At 56.4% G+C, this 26322-nt stretch overlaps 1 protein-coding gene across 2 annotated transcripts in view; it reads left to right on the top strand.

Annotated features, from left to right (window-relative positions):
• KCTD16 (potassium channel tetramerization domain containing 16) overlaps window positions 1-26322 on the top strand; it is a 66220-nt gene that overhangs the window by 35131 nt on the left and 4767 nt on the right. For both annotated transcript variants that reach the window (XM_066560354.1, XM_066560356.1), the window contains exon 3: window positions 24255-26322. This exon is cut by the window's right edge and continues 4767 nt beyond it. In XM_066560354.1, coding sequence (XP_066416451.1) covers window positions 24255-24703 — 449 coding nt within the window. In that variant the 3' untranslated portion in view covers window positions 24704-26322. The remainder of the gene's footprint in view (window positions 1-24254) is intronic.

Genomic DNA, 26322 nt, shown 5'->3' with positions numbered 1-26322 from the left:
CCCATGTATTAGTAATGATGTGCTAATGATTCTGGTTCTGTGTCTGTCAATAATTGCTTCAGATTTTGAGAGTACAGAACCATTAAGGTTGGAAATGACCTCCAAGATCATCAAGCCCAACCTGTGACCAATCATCACCTTGGTCAACCAGACCAGAGTGTGTCTAGCGTTTAATAAAGTTCAAGGAATTACTTTTAGTAGTTAAAAGGAGTTTGAAGTTCATGAATAATATGTGCAGTCATCTCAGAAGCCATCATTAACCTGTGCTGAAGCCCACTGAAGAATTTAACTGGGTTTAAATCTCCCATTTCCTGAGCAGAGGTGATGTCTCGGTGTGAGGAGTGTGACAAACCCTCATCTCCACCCCCCATACTCTCCAGCAAGTGCTGAATTATTGTTTCCCACAATCAGGCCCGTTCTGAATTTCCTAAGTGTGAAATTTAAAAGTCCAGCTTTCCCTGGAAAACTGCCCCAGTCTCTCAGTGAACTTTAATCTGCTCGTTCGACTTTTGCTCTTTTTCCTTTAAGCCGAGATCAGTGTCTCACTGCTGGGGGACAGGAGGGTGACACTTCAACTCTCCTGTGTTGGGCAGGAGCCTGGGAAGCCTCAGCTCTGACACAGGAGGCGAGGCTGGGTAACTGCAGTGCTGGGGGGACAGGCTTTGTGCTGTGTTCTGTGACAAACAGGAAACAAATTATGATTTGGGAAGGATTTAATTAACCTGAATGAAGTCAGTTAAGCGGCATTAAAAGTTTTGCCCAGAGTATTTGCTGTCTTATTTTTTCATTTCTGTGTAAAAAGGTCCCTTGCTGGGTTTGTGCACGTTACCTTGAGGTTTTGATTAACTTCAGTGTTTCCATTGGTTACCTGTAATTAAATATTTATGGTACAGTACGTCCACGCTCCTGCACAACTCTGAGAACAGAGGAAATGGGGCTCAGGGGCAGGAGAGGGGCTGGGCAGGGGCTGGGCTGGGTTTGGCAGCCTCTGCTCTGCTCCATCCGAGCTCTGTGCCCAGCCGGGGGCTCCGAGCCCTGCAGCAGCTGCGTGGGAAGGGCCCAGCCAGGAGCAGCAGAGATTTCTCTCCACGGGTGCCTCCTCTCAGGCTCTGCACAGCTCATCAGGGCAGGGAGAATCCACCAGTCCTCCTAAATCACCTTGGCAGTGTTTGCAGCTTGGGCTGACAAAACTGGCAGGAATTACTGCTGCGGGAGACCGCGGGGGCCATCAAAATTGGGAGCTCTAGTTAGATCTAATTAGTGACAAAAAGTGGTTTTGCCAGACTCTTTCCTCACAGAACCCCTGCTGGCAAAGCCCCCTCGGGCCTTGGGGAGAGACTCCTGGAGCTCAGCTCCTCACTCAGGCTCCACACATTTGTTTAAAAAGGGGCACCTTGCCAGAGGAAGGGGAAATGTCCTCGGGCTGCCCCGGGGAGGTTTGGGTGCTGTGAGGAGCCTCCATCCCTGCTCAGTGTGCTCAGGGCAGGGGAACAGGGAGGTTTGGGTGCTGTGAGGAGCATCCATCTCTGCTCAGTGTGCTCAGGGCAGGGGAAGCAGACACAGGGAGGTTTAGGGTGCTGTGAGGAGCATCCATCCATCCATCCATCCATCCATCCATCCATCCATCCATCCATCCATCATCCATCCATCCATCCATCCATCCATCCATCCATCCATCCATCATCCATCCATCCATCCATCCATCCATCCATCCATCCATCCATCCATCCATCATCCATCCATCCATCCATCCATCCATCCATCCATCCATCCATCCATCCATCATCCATCCATCCATCCATCATCCATCCATCCATCCATCCATCATCCATCCATCCATCCATCCATCCATCCATCCATCCATCCATCCATCCATCTGTCCGTCCATCCATCCATCCATCCATCATCCATCCATCCATCCATCCATCCATCCATCCATCCATCCATCCATCCATCCATCCATCCATCCATCCATCCATCCCTCCATCCATCCATCCATCCATCCATCCATCCATCATCCATCCATCCCTGCTCATGTGCTCAGGGCAGGGGAGCAGCCCCAGGGCTGTGGGGTAGGGGTGAGTCAGGCACCCACGGTCACAGGGTCCTTGCACCTACGATGGCTCTGGGAGTGCAGCTGATCTCAGACCAGGCACAGCCTCCCAGCCCAGCTTTGTTCTGGCTGAAAGCAGAAAAGGTGGGACCCCTTTCAGGCCAGAAGCTCGGGGGCTGTTTCAGCAGGGCTCTCTCTGTTCAAACAAGGAATGTGTCTCTGCTGAACGCCAGGGAAGGGAGCACAGATGATTTGCTGTTGTTCAGCAGCTTGGGTGGTGGTAGCAGCTGTGGAAATTGGTTTAACTTCATTGACTTCCCCAGAAATGAACCAATTCTTCTCCACTGTGGATCTGCTTCCATGGGACTTAAGTGATTTTCAAGCTGACATTTTTACTAGGAATAACATTTAAAGTTCAGATAACACTCATCAAGTATTTACTTACTAGTGCCCCCACCATCCCTCCCAGGTAAATAAGGTTACTGTATGTACAGAAATCTGATAAATAGATAAAAATCTGGATATTATGTTTATAATTAACCAAGGTGAGGCTGCCTGAGGAGAGCTGTGATTGGACTGAGCTGCCAGCACACCCTCAGGCCTGGGAGCTGTGTCACTGTCACCTGAAATGAGGTGGATCCAGTTCCCAAGGCCCCTAAAAAATCAGGTCAAGTTGGTGAACTCAAGCACCAAAGAGCCTTCAACCTCCAGCAATGCAGAACACCTGCATGCCCTGTACCTGTTAACATGATCTATTAAACATGCACCTATTAAACATCCCTGTTGCATCAGCAGATTGCTGCCAGGGCTGCTGCCCTCACCTGCAGCCTCTGCTCAGTCTGGGGCTCTGAACACGGAGCAGGAGGGAGGAAAAGCCCCAAGGAGGGACCAGTGTCACACCAGTGCTCACTGGCAGCGTTCAGTCCCTGACTGTAGGTACAGTGGCAGATGTAAAATACAGGCTCTGGCGCCAGAAAATCGTTCTTTGAATGATTGTATTACGTACCTCAATGCCTCTTTGATTAGCAGCAATTTGTGTGAAGAGTTGGCAAGTCGGTAATCCCTGGTTTTCCAAGGAAACAGGGCTGTGGATGAGAAAGTCCATCCATGAATTCTGGGGGGGAGACAGGCTCCTTTCAAGGGGGAAATGTTCCAGCTGAAGTTAAGGTGAGCCTTGCAATTAAACCGGATCCACTCACGAGGTGTGAAACGTCAGGGATGAGGGAGACTCTGAGTGCCTGGCTCTGATTTTTGACTTCCCCATTTTCCCTGAGCTGAGGCACAGGAGCTGGCCGGGGCCTGTGCGGGGTGACCCCGTCCTACAGCGTGGTCCCCAAGATGACTGCAGTGCCAGAGCCTGGATTTCCTCATGGCAATCCTTGCTCAGCTCCTCCCTGCTCATTCCAGCCGGGACAGGCAGCCCGAGGTGCCTCCAGGGCTGCTGTTTGCTGTCACTGCAGCATCTTTGAGGTGTCATGTGCAGGAACCACAAAGCCAGGCAAACACAGGTGATGTCAGGTATTGTGTTCCCTTTCATTCCTGCTGTATTAAATGCTGCTCTTCTAGAACCAAATGTGTTGTGCACTAATTTGGTTGAGCGCCAGGAACAGCATCTGCATTTGCATTCTGTGAATTAGAAAGCAATCTGTTGCTGAAGGGGAGCTGGTGTAGTCATTTCTAGCTCGGAGTGCTCCTGAGATATTTCACCAAAAATACCCCGTGTCTGAGGCTGCTGCTGCCTCCTGGCTGGGATAAAAACGGCCGCGCAGGTGCTCTCGGAAAAGAACCATTCACAGCTATTTGTGTCCCTTACCTCATGCTGCTCCGGAGAAACAACACCATGCTTCCAAGCAAGACTGATTTATTTTTTTCTATGAAGCTTTTTTTAGTAAAATGAAACGCTCGGGTTGCTTTACCTTTCTGTTTAGGAAATGGCACAATTCCAGCTGCAGGAGGGTGAACTGGGGGTGCTGCTGACACTCAGCTCCTGCATGGTTACCTGGCGATGCCATGAGCCTTCCAAACACCTCTGGAATGTGCTCTGGGTGTGATGCTGTTCAACAGCCTCGGATGGAGGAGGTTCTCTGAGTGTCAGCGTTTGCAGGAAAGCAAGGCAAGCTTCACACTCAGACCGTTCAGGGCTGGGCTGGCCGGGCTTGGAGCACCCTGGGGCAGGGGGAGGTGTCCCTGCCCATGTCCCTGCCCGTGGCAGGGGTGGCACTGGATGAGCTTTGGACTCCTTTCCACCCAAACCTTTGGGGCCCTGCAGAACCTGCAGAGCTGATGGGAGGAGCTCGGTAAACTCTGGAGCCTGCTCCAAGTGCTGCTTCCTTTCCCCATGGAGGAGCAGGTCCTGATTTTGATGCCTGGTTCTGTCAGCATCCCTGGAGGTTTTATTTCCTTGAGCTGCTCTCCTGCAAACTGCACTGATTTGTTTGGCTGAATCCTTGTCGAGGCGCTTGAGCTAAAAATGAAATGCAAATGTACAGGAGCTATTCCTGCTTTTTTCAGCTGTATAAAGCAGGAATTGGAAAGATAAATTACCATAGTTCCCTTTAAGCACATATTGCTGGGAAGCAAACACTAAAACATCAAAATAAAGCCTTTTTTTCTCCTTCCCTCTTTTTAAAGCAAGAATATAATTATGCTCCATGGCTCTCACCAGAGCACAGATCAAAGCCATTAAGTGAGTAACTGCTCCTGGCTGTTTTCCTGTGGCTCTGGGGGGCACAAGCAGGGTTTGTAGGGGTGCCAGTGGCCGGAGCTGGCACTGCAGGGAGCGGCCCTGGCACCAGGGAGGGCTCAGGGCAATGGGCACCCCTGTGCCGGGCACCTTGGGGAGGGCAGGAGGAGCAGCACAGCCCCAGAGAGGGGAGGGGGCTGCCCTCAGCCAAGGGCTGGGGCTGGGGCAGGGAGATGCCTCGGGCTGGGGGCAAAGTGGGTGCTGGTATCAAGGCACTTGTGGCTTCAGTGTCTGCTCATTTAGGATAAAAATCTCCCTCTGAAGCTCAGGAATGCCTAAAATGCAACTCCCCTGAGTGCCCCTTTGCAGCAGGCCAAATTGGATCCCCAGCCCTGACAGCCCTCACTCTGGAGCTCAGCAATGGGCACTGGCTCATTTTCCCCAGCACAGCCAGCAGATTGTGCACAGATAGGACTATCCATCATTTTTAACACGGGCAGGCTTGGCCAAAAAAAAGACATTGCAAGACTGAAAGCAATTTCTATTTCCCCACAGAAATGTTCCCCTATTTTAAAAACACAACAGTTCCCTCCTTGCCCTCCTTGTGCCTGCACAGCCTCCTCCAGGGCACGTTCCAGCACTGGATTGGAACTGCAGGGAACATTCCCAGCTCCTGCCTCCCCCCTGGGAAGGGAACAGCCCCAAGGGAAAAGGCAGCTCTGGAGAGGAGACGGGAAGAGAAGGGATGAGGAAAACAGGGAATGATCCAGGTGGGAAATGACGGTGTCCCCTGCAGGAGTGGGAGCTGCAGCCTCACCCAGCTCCCAGCCAGGCTCTGCTTAAATTCCTGCTCAGAGAGACTCTCCTGTGGCCAGGGCAATGCCACACCACGCTAGGCCAGGCCCAGGCCGGGTCCCAGAGCCACAGGGATTCACTTTGGTCCAGGGTTTGGTGGGGTGCCCATCCCTGAGTGTCCCAGGAAGGGCTGGAGGTGGCACTCGGGGCTCTGGGCTGGGGACAGGGTGGGCATGGGGCACAGCTGGGACTCCCTGGCTGGGAGGGCATTTCCAGCCCCAGGGATGCTGTGGTTCTGTGCCCCACATGCCCCACAACTGGAAAGCAGCTGAGAACACCCTCGGTGCTGGCAGGGCTGGCATCTCCCCAAGGTGCCTTGGAAGAGTGGCTCAGAGAGCTGTCATGGTGACCTCCCCAAAAACTGCACAGGGACATTTGTGACACTGCAGAAAGGAGCCTTTGCATGAGGGGACAGGAAATAGATCACCACTGGGCTTGGGTCACATCCAGAGGTTTTGTTTGGAAAAGAACTTTTCAGGGGAAAAAACAAAGTCATCCTGAGCAATGCCCTTTCTCATTTGCTTTTCCCCAGGCTGCCCGAGGAAAACTCTCCATCTATGCCAGGGCTGCTATTGGGTCCCCAAAAAAGTAGACTCAAAGCCAGAGTTCCCCTGAAATGAACCAGGATATTAATTAAAATCTGTAATTGCAGAGCTCCTGAGCCAGTAATGATAGGATGTGTGAGTGTTTCTCTGTGATTCCTGTTAATCAAGAAGAGAGCCAAAGAAACAATGCATTAATCACAAAAGTGAAGATTTCTAACCACATAATGATTGGTAAGGACCCAACTGCCATTGATTGTCCCAGGAGTTTCACACACCACGGCCTTTTGTGCCTTCCAGAGTCTGCCTGGAACAGAAACCCCCAGCTCCTCCTGGGGCGGGCGCTGAGGGAGGGCTGGGGATTTGTCTGCTGTGATTGCAGGAGCTGGGAACCTGCAGGGGCTGAGCTTCCATCTGGGCACCTGCAAATCTTGGATGCCTGCCACTGGCACTGGATTGCTGGAGCAAACCTGGCTGCCAGAGCCTGGCTGGGAGCAGCCTGAGTGCAGGGAGGCTGGGGCTGGGCCCACCACAGCCCTGTCCGGGGCAGCTGGGCACTGCCCAGGGGAGCCCCTGGGCTGGAACTGCCCTCCCTGTTCCCTGCGGGCACTGGGCATGCGGGGCTGGAACTGCATTTATCACTGCAGGCACTGGGCATGCGGGGCTGGAACTGCATTTATCACTGCAGGCACTGGGCATGCGGGGCTGGGAGCTGCACTGTTCACTGCAGGCACTGGGCATGCGGGGCTGGGAGCTGCATTATCACTGGGCATGCAGGGCTGGGAGCTGCATTTATCACTGCAGGCACTGGGCATGCGGGGCTGGGAGCTGCACTGTTCACTGCGGGCACTGGGCATGCGGGGCTGGGAGCTGCATTTATCACTGCAGGCACTGGGCATGCGGGGCTAGGAGCTGCACTGTTCCCTGTTCCCTGGGCATGCAGGGCTGGGAGCTGCACTGTTCACTGCAGGCACTGGGCATGCGGGGCTGGGAGCTGCATTTATCACTGGGCATGCAGGGCTGGGAGCTGCACTGTTCCCTGTTCCCTGGGCATGCGGGGCTGGGAGCTGCACTGTTCCCTGTTCCCTGGGCATGCAGGGCTGCTGTGGAACTGCGATTGCTCCTCAGTTTAACAGGGTCACACACGGCCTGAGAGCCCAGGGAGCTGCAGCCACAGAGGCTGCCAGGGCTGGCACTGCCCTGGGTGCCATGGGACGAGGTCACATCGTCTGTGGCATGAGCATGGCACCAGCACCAGTGTTAAGGGCAGCCCCATCCCGGGCTGAGCAGGCACCAAGGAAAGGGAAAGCTGTAAGGACCTGCTCTGTAAATCCTTTCAGGACAAAACCCATCTCCAGCAGAGCAGCTGGGGAGGAACCTGACAGAGCAGACCCCAGCTGAAGTCCCACAGTGGGGCTGGGCAGCTCAGCGGGCACTGCCCAGCTGGGCATCCTGGGCAGCCTTTCCTGGGGCAGAGCAGCAGAACCAACCCTCTGACCAGACTCAGCAGGAGCCCTGCTGCCTGGGCAGGGTGGGGGTCCTCTCCTGATCCCTCTGCTCATCCGCTCATCCCATTTGTGCCTCTGCTTTGAGATGCATTTGTTGGGCAAGCAGTAAATCTGTCACTCCAGCGAGCGCCTAATTGAGCTCTCAGTCCTGGGAAGTCTCTGTTTCCTTTCAGAAGATAAATAAACCCCATCCACCACAGCATTTCCTCTTCCTTGCCTCCTCCATCCATCCCTTTTTCAAGCCCAGGAAACCCAGCACAGCAAATGAGCAGAATGTTCTTGTCCTGCTCACCTGGGCCCTGCCTTTGGAGCTGTTTGTGGCCTCCTGAGCGTGGCCATCCCCACACTGGCCCAACTGGAGACTGACCCTTCTTGCTCTCACCTTAGCTCCCAGTGTCAGCTGTTGGACTGCTGAGCTCACCAGGCTGCCTCTAATGCTGGTTTGGGCCTTGACACAAATTGCAGTTTCATCAGACCCAGGATAAATCACTTCTTGGAATTTCCCAGGTGCTTTGAAATTAAGTTTATCTTCTCCTAAAAGAATGCCAGGCTCGTTGCTGTGATGGGGAGCTCTCACAGTTTACTAGAAAGTTAAACTTCTTTCTTTCTAGCTGAGAATCCAGCTCCTGCTGCCTGGGCTCCCTGGGGAGGCAGAGCAGGCTCTCCCTGGGACGGGGAGCACCAGGAGGGGCCTGACAGGGCAGATCCCAACGTGGATTTCAATTCCAAAGCAGCCCAGGCTGCCCCTGGGGGTGGAGGGCTTGGGGCTCACTTCAAGGGTGTTTTTTGCTCTGTCTGACCCCTCTGGTTTGGGGGTGGCTGGAATCTCCTGCTCCTGCAGAATGGGGTCACTGCCCTGCAGTCCTGGGGAAGGGTCCCTGGGGCCTGGAGACCCCTCTGGTGACCGCACTGTGACCCTGAGAGAGGAGAATCCTGCTCCAGGGGAAAGTCCAATGCTGCCAGCCAACGTGGCATGAAGAAATGAAAATCAGTTAAATAAAGGGTACTGTGGGGTTCTGCTGCCCTGGGAGCCAGGGGAGCTCTGGGCTGGCTTTTGTTTGGTTTTGATGTGGGTGAAGTGCTCGTGCTGAGGCTCAGGTGTGCTGGGGCTCAGGTGTGCTGAGGTTTTCAGGTGTGCTGGGGCTCAGGTGTGCTGAGGTTTTCAGGTGTGCTGAGGTTTTCAGGTGTGCTGAGGCTCAGGTGTGCTGAGGTTTTCAGGTGTGCTGGGGCTCAGGTGTGCTGGGGCTCAGGTGTGCTGAGGTTTTCAGGTGTGCTGAGGTTTTCAGGTGTGCTGAGGCTCAGGTGTGCTGGGGCTCAGGTGTGCTGGGGCTCAGGTGTGCTGGGGCTCAGGTGTGCTGAGGTTTTCAGGTGTGCTGAGGTTTTCAGGTGTGCTGGGGCTCAGGTGTGCTGAGGTTTTCAGGTGTGCTGAGGTTTTCAGGTGTGCTGGGGCTCAGGTGTGCTGGGGCTCAGGTGTGCTGGGGCACTCAGTGGCTGCTGGATCAGCCCTGGTTTTGGCTGGGCTGGGCTTTGCTGGGTGAGCTGAGCTGCTCTGAGCCCTCTTTCCGCTGCTCAGGGTGCCCTGGGCTCGCTTTCCTGCCCTGGCTCTGAGCTGCCTCTGCTTCCCCAGGACGTCAGTGAGCTCTGGACTCTCACAGCTTTCCCCTCATCTCACCACCAGGACCTGTCCCTGTGCACAGCTGCAGGGTGCTGCACACAAATGGCTTCTGCTACCCCTGGTGTGCCTGTCCTGAGTGCCATGGCACATTCCCCTCGCCCCGGGGTGCAGCTGAAGGGGCCAGGGCTCCTGTGGCCTGGGGGGCTCCTGTGGCCTGGGGGGCTCCTTTATCCTGGGGGCTCCTTTGGCCTGGGGGGCTCCTGTGGCCTGGGGGGCTCCTTTAGCCTGGGGGGCTCCTTTATCCTGGGTGCTCCTTTATCCTGGGGGCTCCTTTGGCCTGGGGGGCTCCTTTATCCTGGGGGCTCCTTTAGCCTGGGGGGCTCCTTTATCCTGGGGGCTCCTTTAGCCTGGGGGGCTCCTGTGGCCTGGGGGGCTCCTGTGGCCTGGGGGGCTCCTTTGGCCTGGGGGGCTCCTTTAGCCTGGGGGGCTCCTTTGGCCTGGGGGGCTCCTTTATCCTGGGGGCTCCTTTGGCCTGGGGGGCTCCTTTGGCCTGGGGGGCTCCTTTAGCCTGGGGGGCTCCTGTGGCCTGGGGGCTCCTGTGGCCTGGGGGGGCTCCTTTAGCCTGAGGGGGCTCCTTTGGCCTGGGGGGCTCCTTTGGCCTGGAGGACTCCTTGGCCTGAGGGGGCTCCTGTGGCCTGGGGGGCTCCTTTAGCCTGAGGGGGCTCCTGTGGCCTGGGGGCTCCTCTGGGGCTTGTTCAGGGCACGGGGCCCATTCAGGGTGGGCAGTGGGTGCCAGTGGCATCATGTCCCAGCCAGCCCTGCTGGGATTCCTGTGCACTCCTCTCCACGTGTTGGGGCTTTTCCATCCCTGCCAGTGCTCCCCCAGTGCTTTCATAACCGTTCCAGCCATGCCATCAATATTTAAGGAGGCTCCAAGTGCTCATTTCCAGAGCTCCCTGCTGCAGGCAGCAGCTCCAGCCAAGTGCAGCCCTGTGAAGAGAACTTCTGCTGGGCTCCCCACCCTTCCTTTCCCAGGGATGCTTTTGACTGTTGTTATGGATGTCCTGAAAGGAGGATACCAGAAAACATACATTAGACCAATAACCATATCATAAATATGTATTTGCACTGGAGCGGGCAAATTTATCTGTGGAATGATTTAAACCAAAATAAATTCACAGGATAAATTATTCAGTGATTAATATTTGACCAGGCACAGTGTATGCAAAGTTACCTTAATCTGTTTGGAGGCCTGGGTAATGCACAGCGTTGTGCAGGATTTTTACAGCTGTTAAATATTAAGGGCCTCTTGGTCATGTGCACGGGGGCCCCATAAATCATTTTGTCTCTGTAAAGGGGCCTTGAAACACAAGTAAATCACTTTGCTGCTTGGTTTATGGCCCTTGTGTGCAGCAAGAGAGATATAAAAAGGCTTAATGTGTAAATGAGGCTCTGATTCTGCTGCTTTGGGATCTGTGATGCTTTCCCAACACCAAACTCCCTGCGGGAAGGGGGAGCGTGGCCAGAGGCAGCACACGCCGAGGTGGAGCAGCTCCCTGGCTGTCCCATGGGCTGGCAGGGTCCTGGGGCCCTGTCCTGCCCTGCCCGAGCCCCCTGGCACCCCCTGCTCTGCCCCAGCCCCTGGCACCCCTGCCCTGCCCTGTCCTGCCCTGCCCTGTCCCAGCCCCTGGCACCCCTGCCCTGCTCTGCCCCAGCCCCTGGCACCCCCTGCCCCAGCCCCTGGCTGCCCTGCCCTGCCCGAGCCCCCTGGCACCCCCTGCTCTGCCCCAGCCCCTGGCACCCCTGCCCTGCCCTGTCCTGCCCTGCTCTGTCCCAGCCCCTGGCACCCCTGCCCTGTCCTGTCCCAGCCCTGCCCTGCCCTGCCCTGCCCTGCCCTGCCCTGCCCTGCCCGAGCCCCCTGGCACCCCCTGTCCTGTCCCAGCCCCTGGCACCCCTGGCCACCTCGGGGTGAGCCCAGTGCCAGCGCTGTGCTGGGGGCACGGGGCAGCCCAGAGCTGCTCTGGCAGTGCCCAGGTGCCAGCTCAGCTCAGCTCCTGCTCACCAAAGTGTGACTGATCCCAGCCAAACAGGAGCCTCTGCCCCAGATACTGCTAATGCTGCTTTTAATTTCATTGCTGCTTAATATGTAAGAGAAATCTCCTAAACTCAGGGAAATCCATCAGCTGGCAGGATGGGAACCGCCGGAGCCAAGCTGTCACTGTGATATCATAACTGGAGCAAATGGCTTTTGATTTGGTGATGGCAACGAGACAGACCTTTAGCTGTAAATTATTCATGTACAGGACTAATACAGCAAACATTACAGCCCATGCCAAAATGCTCCTTGGGTATTTGCTGTGCTTGACTGCGATGCAGACGAACGATTCCTTTGTCGCTGGTGAATCCCCGACCTCTGGGCACTGCTTATCACAGCACAAATGCAAGTACCCATGAAATGAAATTTCACTCCATTAATTAAATATTTTGTGTTACAGATTAATCTCCCACGTCGAGTAAGAGTTTGTTCCGTTTTTTGAAGGCAATAGGTTAAATTTGAGAGAGAAATACAATACCAAGCCCCAGAGAGCAGATGAACCCTGCCAGGCCCAGCACCTCCAGGAGCACCCCAGACCCTAACCTGGTACTAAAGGTGCTTCCTCCTGGCACAAAGCTGCTTGGCTGCCCTGTGAAAAACACCAATCACCTGTTTTTAACATTTTAAAAGTTTATTAGTAATAAAATGGTTATAAAAATAGCAATATAATTAGAGTAATAAAAATTTTGGACAATTTGAATTAGGACAATATGAGACAACAGAAACAAAGAGTTACAGACAGTCTGGGTACCTTTTCTGGGCAGCATAAACCCGAAAAAGGACCCACGTTAACAGAGGATTAACCCTTAAAAGCAACAGCCTGATGCACATTCACACACCTCATCCATGATGCATCAATTCCATTCCAACACAGGATTCTGTCTGGGCAGTGTCAGCTTCTTCCTCTGAATCCTGGCAGCTCTTCAGGGCTGAGCAAGGCAGGCAGAAGTTCATTTCTCCTGCTAATGGAGCAATGAATTCCCTTTCTCTGAAACACTCAGGTGTCCTGTGGCTGCTATCTCACTGTGAGTCCTTTCTTTTAAAAAAGTATCTTACACAGCACAGTTTCTATTTTAACATTTTGTTATAACCTAAAACCACATTTAACACACTACTTAAGAAAATTAGTACAATTGTATATCTAGATATACAATTTTCTAACACAACACATACAATATTCATTTGAACATTTGCCAAAAGCCAGTCTTCCCACCTCTGTGCTCACACGTGGGCTCTCTGCTGGCTGGATGTGGTTTTGGCCAAGCAGGGAGGCTGGGATGGGGCTGGTGCAGCCCTTGGGGCCCAGACCCTGCACCCCCTGAAGCTCCAGCCTGGTTCTGAGAGCTCCAAGCACCAGATTCAGACCTCACAGCTGGTCAATAAATAATGACCATAAAACACCACAATGAGCCTCTTGACCAGCAGGTCACACATGCATTTACAGTGCAATTTATCTTTCCCCAGCAAAGGAACTAGGCTGCAGCATGTGGTGTTCACCAGATAAAGCTGAAATAAAGCAATGGGTGAGACCTGAGCAGCTGCTCCCGGTGTCAGCATCCAGAGATGCCTCCCAAAAACGAGCTCTGGACCATCTCCTTATGGCTGGGGCTGGCTTCAGGGAGGGCTTTTGAACCATGGGCTGCTGGGGCTTGCACCCTTCCCCAGCAGTGAAGGCCCCTCTGTCCTGCTGGGCTCAGTCTGTCTGTCAGGACTGGGCTGGCAGGACCTGCTTGGGCTCTGTGCTTTCTTGAGCTGCCTCGCTCCCTTAACAGGCTCCTTCCCTGGCCAAATGACTTCGTTTCTGTGGCTGATTTGATGGCAAAAGGGCCCAGGAGGGTGCGGGAGGGAAGGGGGGAAGGAAATGTCTGGAGCAATTGGTGTGATTAGAGCAGCTGAATGCTCTGCTTCCCTAAAGCAGCACAGCTCCCATGGACCTGTCTGGGTGAGGGATGGGCACAGCACTGCCCTGCCAGGCCTTGCTAAGCTCAGCTCATTTCTTGGGTGCTGCTGGGTGCCACCCGTGGATCCACCTGCTGTAATTACCTTCATTTTCCAGTCAAATCCCAGAATCCCTGAGCTTGGAAATGTCCAGCCCTGCTCCACGTTCAGGAATTGCCCATCCCCTCCCTGCATCCCTGTGTGAATTCAGAGCAAAGGGGCACCTCAGCCTAACCTGCCCTCTGCTTTCATCCTTTCCAGAGCTTGCACAGGCAGATGGAGCTGGGTGGTGTTGGGCTCTCAGATGGAGCTGGGTGGTTTTGGGCTCTCGGGTCCCTGCCCAGCACCCTGGTGCTGCCCCTGCCCCACTTCATCCCCTCAAACCCTCCACAGGAGGGAAAAGCTTCTGATCCCAGAGCATTTGGGATTGCCCAGGCATGGGAAACTTAATTGGTCTTGAAAGCGGTGCTGAAAATGTTTGGAATGAAGTAGTGTCTGGAGGGTCTCCCACTGCCTGCGTTTATTTGATGCAAAAGTGCTTTGCTCAAGATGCTAAATCAGATAAACCAAACCATTCATTTCTGAAAGTTCAATTCACCACTTAGAGGATAGAAAATAAACCAAGCTAAGCCACAGCACCACTGAACAGCGAGATACAGGGTTTAAGGCAAAGCCCACTGTGCCTGGGAATGTTTCTCACATAAATCAAATTTATCTCTGTAGAGCAGAAGCCCAGTTTATGAGCTTCAGACAGGGAAAAAATAAGAAAACTTCCAGAGAGGGTGTCTTAAATAGCTCATAAAAATGGAGCCTGTGCCCCTATGGAAAGGGATATCTGATAGTCCCAGAAAAGTGCCAGCCCTGCACAGAGCCCAGCTCCACCTGTGCTCACAGGGGGCTCAGAGCATCCCTCCCTTCCCAACAGAGAGCTCAGCCCCATCTGCAGAGCTCCAAGGGCTCAGAGCATCCCTCCCTTCCCAACACAGAGTTCAGCTCCACCTGTGGAGCTCCAAGGGCTCAGAGCATCCCTCCCTTCCTCTGCCAGCAGCAGCAGCTCTGCCTGGCATCGTGCTCCAGGGAATCCATCACCAGCAGCTCCTCTGGCCCTCAGCCTCTCTGGTTCTATGGCAGGGGCAGGGGCAGGAGCAGGGGCAGCTGGGCACAGGCCGCCCGGGCAGGGGCACCAGGCACTGTCCCCATGTCCCTGCTGCCCAAGCTGGCACCGCTGCCCCACTGCAGGAGCCTCTGCTGCCCCTGCCAGGGCACAGCCTCATCCTCAGGGCTGCTCAGCAAACACAGCTGCTTTGGGGCTGAGGGAAGGGCAGCCAGGCCCAAGCTGTCTGTCAGAGCCGTGGCCAGGGGAAATGCCACAGTCATCCCCGGGGACAAACTGCCCTGGGGCACTGCTGGGCACTGCTGGGCCAGCCCTGCCCGTGGAACCACAGAACCCAGCACGGTTTGGGTTGGAAGGGTCCTGAATATCGATTTGTTCCCACCCCTGCTGTGGGCAGGGACACCTTCCACTATTCCAGGTTGCTCCAAGCCCCATCCAACCTGGCCTGGGACACTTCCAGGGATGGGGACCCCACCACTTCCCCGGACAGCCTGCTCCAATGCTTAGCCAGTCTTTCAGTAAGGAAATTCTCCCAGCAATGCAATCTGAGCCTCCCCTGGGGCACCCTGGGGCCATTTTCCCTTGTCCCATCCCTCACTGTCTGGGGAGGAGGCTGATGCTCCCCTCACAGCAACCTCCAATTAGGAGATCAGTAATGGCTTTGAGCAGGGAAGAGGGAAGTAATTTCCAAAGTAATTGTTTTCATGAGCATCTTTTTCAGCTGGGTGTCTCAGCAGAGCCGTTCTGGCTGCTCTGCTGCCCTTGCCCCCGTCCCTGTGCCCAGGTGCAGCAGCCACGGTCCGTGTCCCTCTGTAATAGGGACATCCATCATGTCCCTGTGCCCAGCCAGGAGCAGCTGCTCCTGCTGGCCCTGCCAGCCCCGGGGCAGTGCCAGCACGGGGCTGAACGGGGCAGGGCAGAAACAGCAGCTCAAGGTGGGCTGGAGCTGCTCTGTGCCCCGTGCTCCCCATGCTTCACGCGTGGCTCTGGCCAGTCCAGGTGGGACAGACCCTGCCAGGCCTGGGGTACCCCTGGCAGAGCTGCCAGAGCTGCTGTGCCCCTCTGCCCCCTTCATGTGGCACCCAGCACGGGCACTGAGCTGTGCAGTGGGGTGGGTGTGCCAGGAACGGGGGGCGCCTGCAGACCCCAGACCCCTCATGGGGGTCCCTGCAGACCCCACACCCCTCATGGGGGTTCCTGTCCCTGCAGACCCCAGACCCCTCATGGGGGTTCCTGTCCCTGCAGACCCCAGACCCCTCTGGGGGTTCAGCCCAGCCTGGCACTGGATCCCCTCCTCCCAGGTGCTGCCCAGCCACCCCTGAGTGCCAGGGGGAGCAGCAGGGCTGCATTCACTCACCTTTAGCAATATTTGCTCTAAATTCAACCAAACTCCTCCCAGCAGCAGCCTTTTTCAGCAGAGTCACTTCAGTCGTGTGTTTAACAGCTCGCTGCCTGCTATAAAGCTTAATTATTGATTGCTAGCCCTGTTATACAGCTCAATTATTGATTGATAGCATGGTGAGCCCTGCTGAGGGAAGGGAAGGGAAGGGAAGGGAAGGGAAGGGAAGGGAAGGGAAGGGAAGGGAAGGGAAGGGAAGGGAAGGGAAGGGAAGGGAAGGGAAGGGAAGGGAAGGGAAGGGAAGGGAAGGGAAGGGAAGGGAAGGGAAGGGAAGGGAAGGGAAGGGAAGGGAAGGGAAGGGGCAGCCCTGAGGAGAAGGGGACTGCAGAGCCCGGGAGGGCTGGCCAGGAGCCCTGAGAGCAGCTCCTGGCAAGGGTGACTTTTGGGAACAGCACCGGAGCAGAGACAAAGGGACAACGGGAGGATGCTCCAAGAATAGCAGATCACTTGATACTGAGAGTAAGAGATGAGAGAGGAGAAACTGGAGCGACTGCAAGAACAGAACAGACGAGAGGTGAACGGGGTGAATTTCTCCATGTGATGGTGGCACACAGAGGCCACCAGCAGGACCAAGGAGACACAGATTTATCTGTAGAGGAGATGAGGACCAGGTGGGAGATGAAAGGGAAGAGAGTATGGCATTAAATCATCGGGGGGGAAAAGTGAAACTTGAGCCTTTTAGAAGGAGAGCTGGGTTTGTTCCAGCTGTATCCAGAATAAAATGTCATGAAAAGACAGCAGAACTGTAGCTGGATTAAAAACCACCTTACTGGCTGGCTGCTAGCAGAAGCTCCTCATTTAAGAGCTGGTTATCTCTCAGGCTGGGGGTTTCCCTCCGTGCCATCAGCGACGGGCCTGTCAGGCTGGTGGCCATGCCAGGGTGACAGTGAGTGACAGCCTGGCTGTCCCTGAGCCCTGGCCCTGCAGGGCTGCCTGCCCAGCTCTGCAGCACACCCCAGCCTGCTGCTGAGCACCTACTGGGGCCGTTGCACTCTCACACCACAACAGCCCTGGCAGGATTTGGGGCCCTGGAAAGCCCAACCAAAGTGCAGCCCCCAGCAAACCCATCCCCAGGGCTGGCGTGGAATCACAGCTTGGCTTGGGAGGGATCTCAGAGAAAACTGAGCTGCAGCTCATTAAACAGAGCAGTATCAGAGATCAGAGCTGCCATCTCAGTGAGTGCTGGGGGGAGCCCCAGGCACTGCCTGTGCCCCTTGTCCCAGCCCTGATCCCCTCCCCTGTGAGCCCAGAGCTGCTGTGCCATTGCTCCTGCCAGGGGACAGGAGGAAATCAGGGCTCCTGCTCCTCTTCTCCCTCTGTTTGCTGAGCTTTCCTTGCACTGCTGTCATTTGTGGTGGGGTAAAGGGGAACATGCAATTTATTCTCCATTATGTTCAGAGTAATGACAAGTCTTAAAATAGCTCTCAATTAGCGATTGATTGCAATTAATTGGAACAACATAGGCTGACACGATAGCTTCGGATCTCCAGAGCATTTTTGAGTTCATGAGCTCTAATTTCCAAAAATTCAAGAATTCTGGCTCCCACATCACCACAGCCATCTGTCAGCAGTTTCTCACACAGGTCTTCGAGAAGCAGGAGCAATAAACTCGCTGGCTTTGCTAATTAAAGCAGGTGTCCAAAGTGGGGCTCATTTAATGTGAGCTGGGGGGTCCATCCAGGTATGGAAATATCCCTGCATTGCCAGGGAGGCTGTGGGCTCCCAGCCCTGGAAGTGCCCTCACCCTGCATTGCTGCAAAGCTCCTGCAGCAGCTCCAGAGCTGGGGCAGCCTCAGGGGACCTGTTTTGTGATCATCCAGAGCAACGTGCTCCTACCTGTGCTTTAATTAATGCATGGGTGGAGTATCTCCCTTAATAAGAGCTTCAACCCATGATCCTGATCACGCCCTGGGCTGTGTCTGCTGCTCTGCTGGCTGAGCAGGGGCTCTGTGGGTGCCCCTGCAGGCCCAGGGCTCACCCAGGTTGTGATCAGTCCCTGGGCTGTGGCTCTGTGGGTGCCCCTGCAGGGCCAGGGTCACTCCAGGGAGGACAAGGAAAACCCCTGCTCCTTAGCCCTGACTGCTGTCTTTCCATCAAACTTCACTTTCAAGGTCTTGAGCATAAATTGAAAGTAACGGAGAGCAAAAGGAAAGGCTGTGCTGAGGTGCTGGGTTAATATGGCATTGATGAATCAAGAAATACCCAGAAAAGTCTTAAATTTGAGGAGGCAAGGCAGAACTGGAAGATGAAAGATGCAAATAGTGGCAGCTGTGAGTTCTCTGTGCTCCAAACCCACCCAGGCTGGAGCTGCTTGGCAGAACAGAAAGAGCACAGGCTGTGGGCAGAAGAAAGCTGGAGTGCCAGGTTTTCATATAACAGCATTTTCCCAGAGGAAAATACACTGACATGCCTCAGTCCCGATGGCCAAATATTGTTTCTGTTCACGTGCTGGGAAAGGGGAGCCCCAGGCAGGGCAGCCAGCAGCACTGGGGTGTTCCTGCAGGCACTGCTCACGGGCAGGGCTTGGCTGTGCAGGTACGGCCGGCTCGGGGCAGCAGCGCAGTCCAGAATGTTCCCTGCACAGCCCAGGGGTGAGGGCGCCGTGGAGGAGCTGTCTGGGAGGCCTGGGGTGCCCCCAGCTCCCAGGGATGAGCAGCAGCTGCTCCCCTCCCGTCCTGCTGCTCACACTCCAGGCTGCTCCTCCTCTCCAAATTTGAGCTCCATCACATGTTACTTTGAGAAGATCCCTACATAAATATTTTGGCTCATTTGATATGCCTTCTGGTATTTTAACACCAGGTCTCTTTTTCTTCACCATTTGGGGAAATTATTTTTATTTTCAAACAAATCTGATACTCTCACAGCAGTTCACTTCCAGAACCAAGTGTTTTAGGGAAGATTGCAGGAGTGCTGGTGAGCTGGCAATGTGCTGGGGACTCCTGATGGAAGTGTGTGTGCTGCTGGGCACTGGCTGGAAATCCCTGTGCATGGGCAAGGCAGACCAGGGAGCAATTCTGGCCTTTATATGGGGTTGGCAAGCTCAGAATATTTAAATGGAAAACACTTCGAACTAGAAGTTTTAAATTTTAATTTCAGTTTCAGTTGAATTCAAATCAGATGGCAGCATCCAGGTGTCCCCAGCTGCCCCCAGAAGGGTAAAATGGGTGTGAGCTTCCTAAGAGGGCTGGGACAGCCACAGGCTCTGCCCGTTCCCTTCCCTCCTTGGTTCCTTCCTCCCCAGTTCCCTCCTCTCCCCCATCCCTCTCCCCTTCCCTGCTGCCTTTGAGCATCTGGGAGGGCTCAGACCAATGGTGCCACTGCCAAGTCCTTCCCAGCATTGTCTCTCGCTGAGATTTTACTGCAGATGCTTGATCCTAAACGCAAATAAAAGCAAAATAAATCCCAGGGCGTCTGTCCTGCTGCCAGGACAGCTCCTGGAGCCGTCAGTGCCTGCGGTTTCTCAGCATTCCTCACTTCCCCTGGGTAGTTTTATTTAGACAGGGGCATTTTCTGCTGAGAAACCCGGCCTGTTACCAAGTCAGATTGTATTTATTACAACCCCAGTTAGAGCTTGGTCTCTCACCAATCCCAACCCCTCAATTCCCACCTGGATGCAGCCCCAGAGGCGCTGGGCACACCCCAGTGCCAGCCCCACACCAAACTGGCACCGCACCAGTGCCACCCTGTCCTCAGCCCCGGGGCAAACCCAGCTTGGACCGAGCCCCTGGACAATGGGGATGGGCACAGGGGGTGCCAGGGCTGCAGGGATGGGTCTGAGAGCTCCAGCACTGCATCCCTGGCTGTGAGAGGGCACAGAGGGGGCACAGAGGATGCCAGGGCTGCAGGGATGGGTCTGAGAGCTCCAGCACTGCATCCCTGGCTGTGAGAGGGCACAGAGGGGGCACAGAGGATGCCAGGGCTGCAGGGATGGGTCTGAGAGGGCACAGAGAGGGCACAGGGCTGCAGGGATGGGTCTGAGAGCTCCAGCACTGCATCCCTGGCTGTGAGAGGGCACAGGGGGTGCCAGGGCTGCAGGCACAGCAGTGACAGGGCTCCTGTGCCATGGGGGTGCCAGGGAGCTGCTCCCCCTGCCAGCCCTGCCCACCTGGGCATTCACTGCTCCAGTGGGGATCAGCTGCTGCCATCAGCCCCTGCAGAGCACAGACAGGGAGGAGGAGGAGGCAGCACAACCCAGAGCAGAGGTGAAAGTCATGGGACAGGAGGGAGAAAAGGAGCGAGAAACAGAAATAAATCAAACCAACAACAAAGCCCTGGAGCAGAAGGAGCAGGGGAAGGAATAAAAGGTAAGAGGACAACATAAATGGACCAGAGTGGATTGAGAACAGTAGGGAAATGTCTCAAGGGATGATCACAGGCTGGGAGGTTGGTACAGCCGCACACGTAGAGGTAAATGAGCATCTGGATACAGAAAATATCCCTGTGTGCCTCAAACCCAGGCACCAGCTGTGCCTGAGCTGCTGCCTGGGGACATTGTCCCTTCCCAGCCGTGACACCAGCCCCAGCCCTGCCCTGTGCCCCCAGGACTGGCTGGGCTGGGCTCTTCATCCCAGGCTCAGCATCTCCCAGCCCCGATCAGAGCTGGGTGCAATGGGGCACTCCCTGGCCCATCTGGGGCAGTTCCTGGCCCACCCCTCACCATGAACACTCTTCCCTGGCCCACCTCTCACCATGAACACTCTTCCCTGGCCCATCCCTCACCATGAACACTCTTCCCTGGCCCACCTCTCACCATGAACACTCTTCCCTGGCCCATCCCTCACCATGAACACTCTTCCCTGGCCCACCCCTCACCATGAACACTCTTCCCTGGCCCATCCCTCACCATGAACACTCTTCCCTGGCCCATCCCTCACCATGAACACTCTTCCCTGGCCCATCTCTCACCATGAACACTCTTCCCTGGCTTTTGTCGCTCTGGTCCCCCCCAGCTCCTGCCCAGCTCTCTCACAGCATCCGTCCTCCTGCACAGGGATTTCCCATTTCCTCCTTGCAGCCTGGCTGGGAAGGGGGGAGAGGAGAAGGGGAAAGCTGGGTGGCTGCTGGCTTGTGTGTCAATTATACATCAGAGGCTCTGCTGCCGCTTCAGAAGCTTCTAATAATAATTATTATAATTAGGGCACTGGGAGAGAAATGTGCTGAGATCAGGGAGGAAAGCAGGAAAGCCAGGCCAGAATTAATTAGCCACTTTTATCTAAGAATCTCAAAGCATTTAGACATTAATTAACGGGAGCTGTGGTTGAGGCAGCCGATGCTCCTTCGCTGCCGCCGAGCCTCGGGCTCAGCCCCTCCTCGCCCAGCCCTGCGGGCACCGGGAGCGCTCCGGGGCCGCTCCTCAATCCCCTCGGCCCCGGCTGCCAGCGAGAGCCCCGAGAGCCCCGAGGGCGGGTGCGTGTGTGCGGCTGCAGCCGGGCACTGCCCTGGCACTCTGGGCACCCCCGGTTCCCAGGGGCTGCTGCTGGCCCGGCCCAGCCCTGGAGCCCCCACCCGCCCACCTGTGCCCTGGCACCAACACCCTGGCTATGGGGGCACCTGTGCCATGGCACCAACATCCCCCATAGCCAGCTATGGGGCACCTGTGCCCTGGCACCAACACCCCCCATAGCCAGCTATGGGGGCACCTGTGCCCTGGCACCAACACCCTGGCTATGGGGCACCTGTGCCCTGGCACCAACATCCCCCATAGCCAGCTATGGGGCACCTGTGCCCTGGCACCAACACCCTGGCTATGGGGCACCTGTGCCATGGCACCAACATCCCCCATAGCCAGCTATGGGGCACCTGTGCCCTGGCACCAACACCCTGGCTATGGGGCACCTGTGCCCTGGCACCAACACCCTGGCTATGGGGCACCTGTGCCCTGGCACCACCGTGCTGGCTATGGGGGCACCTGTGCCTGGGCACCAACATCCTGGCTATGGGGCACCTGTGCCCTGGCACCACCATGCTGGCTATGGGGGCACCTGTGCCTGGGCACCAACATCCTGGCTATGGGGCACCTGTGCCCTGGCACCACCGTGCTGGCTATTGGGGCACCTGTGCCATGGCACCTGGGCACCCACAGAGCTGGTCACTGGGGCAAATCCTTCCTGTCTCCTGCCACACCCGTGGGGTGCCCACTGTTGGTGAATATTCATTAAGAGGAATTAGCATCTAATAGGGCTTAATTGACTTATAAAAGCCTTGTTTTGTGCTAATGAAGTCTGCACTGTAGCTGTGCCTGACGGCAGCTGCTGGGTCCCTGCGCCCCGGCTGCCACCTCGGCTCCATCCCTTCTGCTTCCCCACAGTCCCTGGGAGCTGTGCCTGCCCCATCCCTGGAGCTGTTCCTGTCCCATCCCTGCCCCATCCTTGGAGCTGTACCTGCCCCATCCCTGCCCCATTCCTGTCCCATCCCTGCCCCATCCCCGGAGCTGTGCCTGCCCCATCCCAGGGAGTGTTCAAAGCCAGCCTGGACAAACCTGGTCTGTGGGGCTGTCCCTGCCCGTGGGGAATGTCCCCCTTCCCCTGGGGGTGTCCCCCCTGCCCGTGGAGCTGCCCCTGCCCACACTGAGCCTGGGGCAGTGCCATGACACAAACATCCCTTCCAGCCACACCATGGTGGGACCGAGTGGCAGCCTGTGAGTCCCAGCTGGGACAAGGCTGTCCATGGCCTGGGCACTGTGTGCAGGCTTGCAGAGCTCACTGATGATCCCAGCAGTGCTCTGGGCCCCGGCAGGGGGATCTGGGGTCGCTTTGGGGGCTCAAGGCACGGTTTGAGCTCTGTTCCTCGGCTGGGACAAAGCCCTCTGGTCTCAGAGCTGTCCCAGTGCTGTGGGGTGTGGGTACCAGCTGCAATGAGGAGCTCCTGGAAGTGCTCTCAGAGCTCGTGGGTCAGGGTTTTACAGGGACTCAGCTCATAATGCCTTTGTCCAAGCCTAGAAATGGATAAAAACGTTCAGTTTAGCCATTATTGACTGTTTTCAGACGAGACACAGGGCAGCTTTGAAGTGAGTCTGTTAATGAGAGTAGCCCTGCAGCTCCCAGACTGAGAGACTCCTTCATCATTGACAGGGGAGACGAGGGAGGAGGTGAGGAGGCTTCCTGGCTTCTGGTTTTCTGGCTGTTCCTGTAAATTGTGTGCTCTGTGTTCCTGGCTGGGTAAGGATGGAGGCACAGGAGAGCAGGGCAGTGCCAGTGGGGCTCCCAGTGCCCACAGCCCCTTCCCCAGGCTCTGCTCCCAGCCCCAGGGGCTCTCAATTGCTACCAACATCTATTTCAACTTTCCTCTCCTTTTCCCCATTTTTCAATGGGGCTCTGGGGCAGCAAAAACATCACCTGAGTCCCACAGCTGAGCCTGCTGCCAGCTCTGCCCTGGTCACAGACTGCTGCAGCTGGGCAGGGCTCCAGCTGGAGAGCAGCCTCAGCCCTGCTCTGCAGGATGGGAATTGTCACTGTCCTGGGCTTCCCTCCTGGGCTCTGCCACTGAAGGACGCGCTGGAACAGGGATCTGCTGCTGCTGGGAGCTCAGGGTAACAGGGACCTGCTGCTCTGGGAGCTCCAGGGTAACAGGGATCTGCTGCTGCTGCTGGGAGCCCCAGGGTAACAGGGATCTGCTGCTGGGAGCCCCAGGGTAACAGGGATCTGCTGCTGGTCCTGGCAGCTCCAGGGTAACAGGGATCTGCTGGTCCTGGGAGCCCCAGGGTAACAGGGACCTGCTGCTGCTCTGGGAGCTCAGGGTAACAGGGATCTGCTGCTCTGGGAGCTCAGGGTAACAGGGACCTGCTGGTCCTGGGAGCCCCAGGGTAACAGGGATCTGCTGGTCCTGGGAGCTCAGGGTAACAGGGATCTGCTGCTCTGGGAGCCCCAGGGTAACAGGGATCTGCTGGTCCTGGGAGCTCAGGGTAACAGGGATCTGCTGCTCTGGGAGCCCCAGGGTAACAGGGATCTGCTGGTCCTGGGAGCCCCAGGGTAACAGGGACCTGCTGCTCCTGGGAGCTCCAGGGTAACAGGGATCTGCTGCTGCTCTGGGAGCTCAGGGTAACAGGGATCTGCTGCTCTGGGAGCTCAGGGTAACAGGGACCTGCTGGTCCTGGGAGCCCCAGGGTAACAGGGATCTGCTGGTCCTGGGAGCTCAGGGTAACAGGGATCTGCTGGTCCTGGGAGCCCCAGGGTAAGGGGATCTGCTGCTGGTCCTGGCAGCTCCAGGCTAAGGGGATTTGCTGCTCCTGGCAGCTCCAGGCTAAGGGAACCTGCTGCTGCTGCTGCTGCTGCTGCTGCTGCTGCTGCTGCTGCTGGGGGAGCTGTGCCAGCACTGTGTGCTGTGTCCAGGGAAGGTCCCTGCGAGGGTCCCTGTGGCCCTGGCTGCCCTGCCGGCCCAGGGAGGCCCAGCAGCCTGTCCTGGGCTGTGTGGGCTGTGGAGCTGCCCTCACCCTCTCTCTCTCTGTGCCCTGCAGGCGAGCCCTCCCGCTGGTCCTCGTCCCACTGCGACTGCTGCTGCAAGAACGGCAAGGGCGACAAGGAGGGCGAGAGCGGCACGTCCTGCAACGAGCTGTCCACGTCCAGCTGCGACAGCCAGTCCGAGGCCAGCTCCCCCCAGGAGACCGTCATCTGCGGGCCCGTGACGCGCCAGCCCAACATCCAGACTCTGGACAGGGCCAAGAAGGGCCCGGTGCAGCTGCTGCAGCAGGCCGAGAGCCGCAGGAAGAGCGACCTGCTCCGGACTCTCACCTCCGGCTCCCGCGAGTCCAACGCCAGCAAGAAGAAAGCCGTGAAGGAGAAGCTCTCCATTGAGGAGGAGCTGGAGAAATGTATCCAGGATTTCCTCAAGATCAAAATCCCAGACAGGTTTCCCGAGAGGAAGCACCCCTGGCAATCGGAACTGCTGCGGAAGTACCACCTGTAGGGCGGGCAGGGCGCACGGCCTGGGCACCTTAGAGCCACGTCCCGAGGGACACAACAGCAGCTCCCAATAATAACTGTTTGTAGGTCGCCAAAACCAAAATCCATCTCTAGTACTGCCTAATTTGCCTATTTCACCTTAACATTTCTAGTCGTAGGGGAGCGATCCTTTTGCAGTCCTGGAAGCACAATGACAAACGCTTTTGTTTGTAAACTCCGAGTCTTACACAATTGAAAACCTTAAGGGCACAGCCAGGCCGGCCCCGGGGGACGCTGCTGCGGCCCGGAGCAGGCAGGGCGGGCTGGGGAGGGCTCGGTCCCTCTGCAGCCCGCTCGGAGCCGTGTGCCTGCAGGGAGGAGCACAGCACGGAGCCCCGGCTCGGCCCCGCAGTTTAAGCATGTGTATTTATATATGTGCATATATATATGTGTGTATATATATCTCTGTGTATATATATATATGTATATATATATCAATATATATTGCTTAAAGATTTTCTGGCTCTCTCCTTATAACTGCACTTGCTCAGAAAAGAGCATTTTTTTAGTCTGTGGATGTCCTGTTTCTTCTCCAGGCCTTTGAGGGCTGAACAGTAGAAATCCATCTCCCTGTCTCTCTCCTGTCCCCCTGCCAGTCCTTCCCCCTCCCTGGGGCACTGTAAATGTGTCCCAGTCTCTGGGTTTAGTCACCATCAGTGAAATACTCCATTTGTTGGGATGCTGTGTCCCTCCTGTGTTCCCCAAGGCTCTCGGCTGTTACAGGAGTGCTGATCCCCCTGGAAAGCTGCAGGGATGGCTCTGGGCTGTGTGGGGATGCTGTGGGGATGCTGGGTCCTGCAGGTGCCAGGGCTGTGTGCCAGGAGGGGCTGTCCCAGCTGGCAGGGACAGTGGGCACCGCGGCCCCTCCTGCGGGTGCCAGCCCTGCCCGGGCCCTGGTGGCACTGCAGCAAGGCAGGACCTGTGCCCGTGTGCCCCTGCAGCAAGGCAGGCCCTGTGCCCGTGTGCCCTGGAGCTGTGGGAAGGGCCGGGCTGCTCCTGCACTGCCCTGAGCCCAGGGAAGGGCCAGGGAGGGGGCACAGGCTGGCAGAGAGGGGCTGGGCTGGCACAGGCAGGGCACAGCCAGGATTGGGGCTGGCACTGGCAGGGGACAGCCAGGGCTGGGCTGGCACAGGAACAGGGACAGCCAGGGCTGGGCAGGGGGCTTGGGCTGCTGGGGCAGCCATGGAGAGGGACAGAACACTCCAGTGCTCCAGCTGGGGAGGCCACAGCTGGGAACAAACCAGCTGGGGGATTTGGGATCAATCATTTCTTTTCTAAAGGCACAGGAAGAAGATTTTATATATATATATATATATCTATATCTATGAATATAAAGGTGTGGGCAGTGCTGGTAGCGCAGATCACTCAGTTCTGACTCAGTAAGTGTCCTGCAGGTCCCAGGGTCCCCTCCCACACCCCAGACGCTGCTGTGGAGCTGCAGTCCTGCCTGCACTGTCCTTTCTGTGCTCCTGCTGCAGCTCCAGCCAGGAGCAGCCTCGGTGCCTGCGGGGCTGGGCCGGGCTTCCAGGGGACCATGGGGTGTCCAGGAGCCCCCAGCCGTGTTTGGGGTTGGGTGCACCTTAG

Source organism: Molothrus aeneus, chromosome 15 (assembly GCF_037042795.1).
Source record: "Molothrus aeneus isolate 106 chromosome 15, BPBGC_Maene_1.0, whole genome shotgun sequence".
NCBI lineage: Eukaryota > Metazoa > Chordata > Aves > Passeriformes > Icteridae > Molothrus > Molothrus aeneus.
Note: the sequence above shows the minus strand (reverse complement) of the source record. Positions and strands in the feature narration are given on the sequence as shown.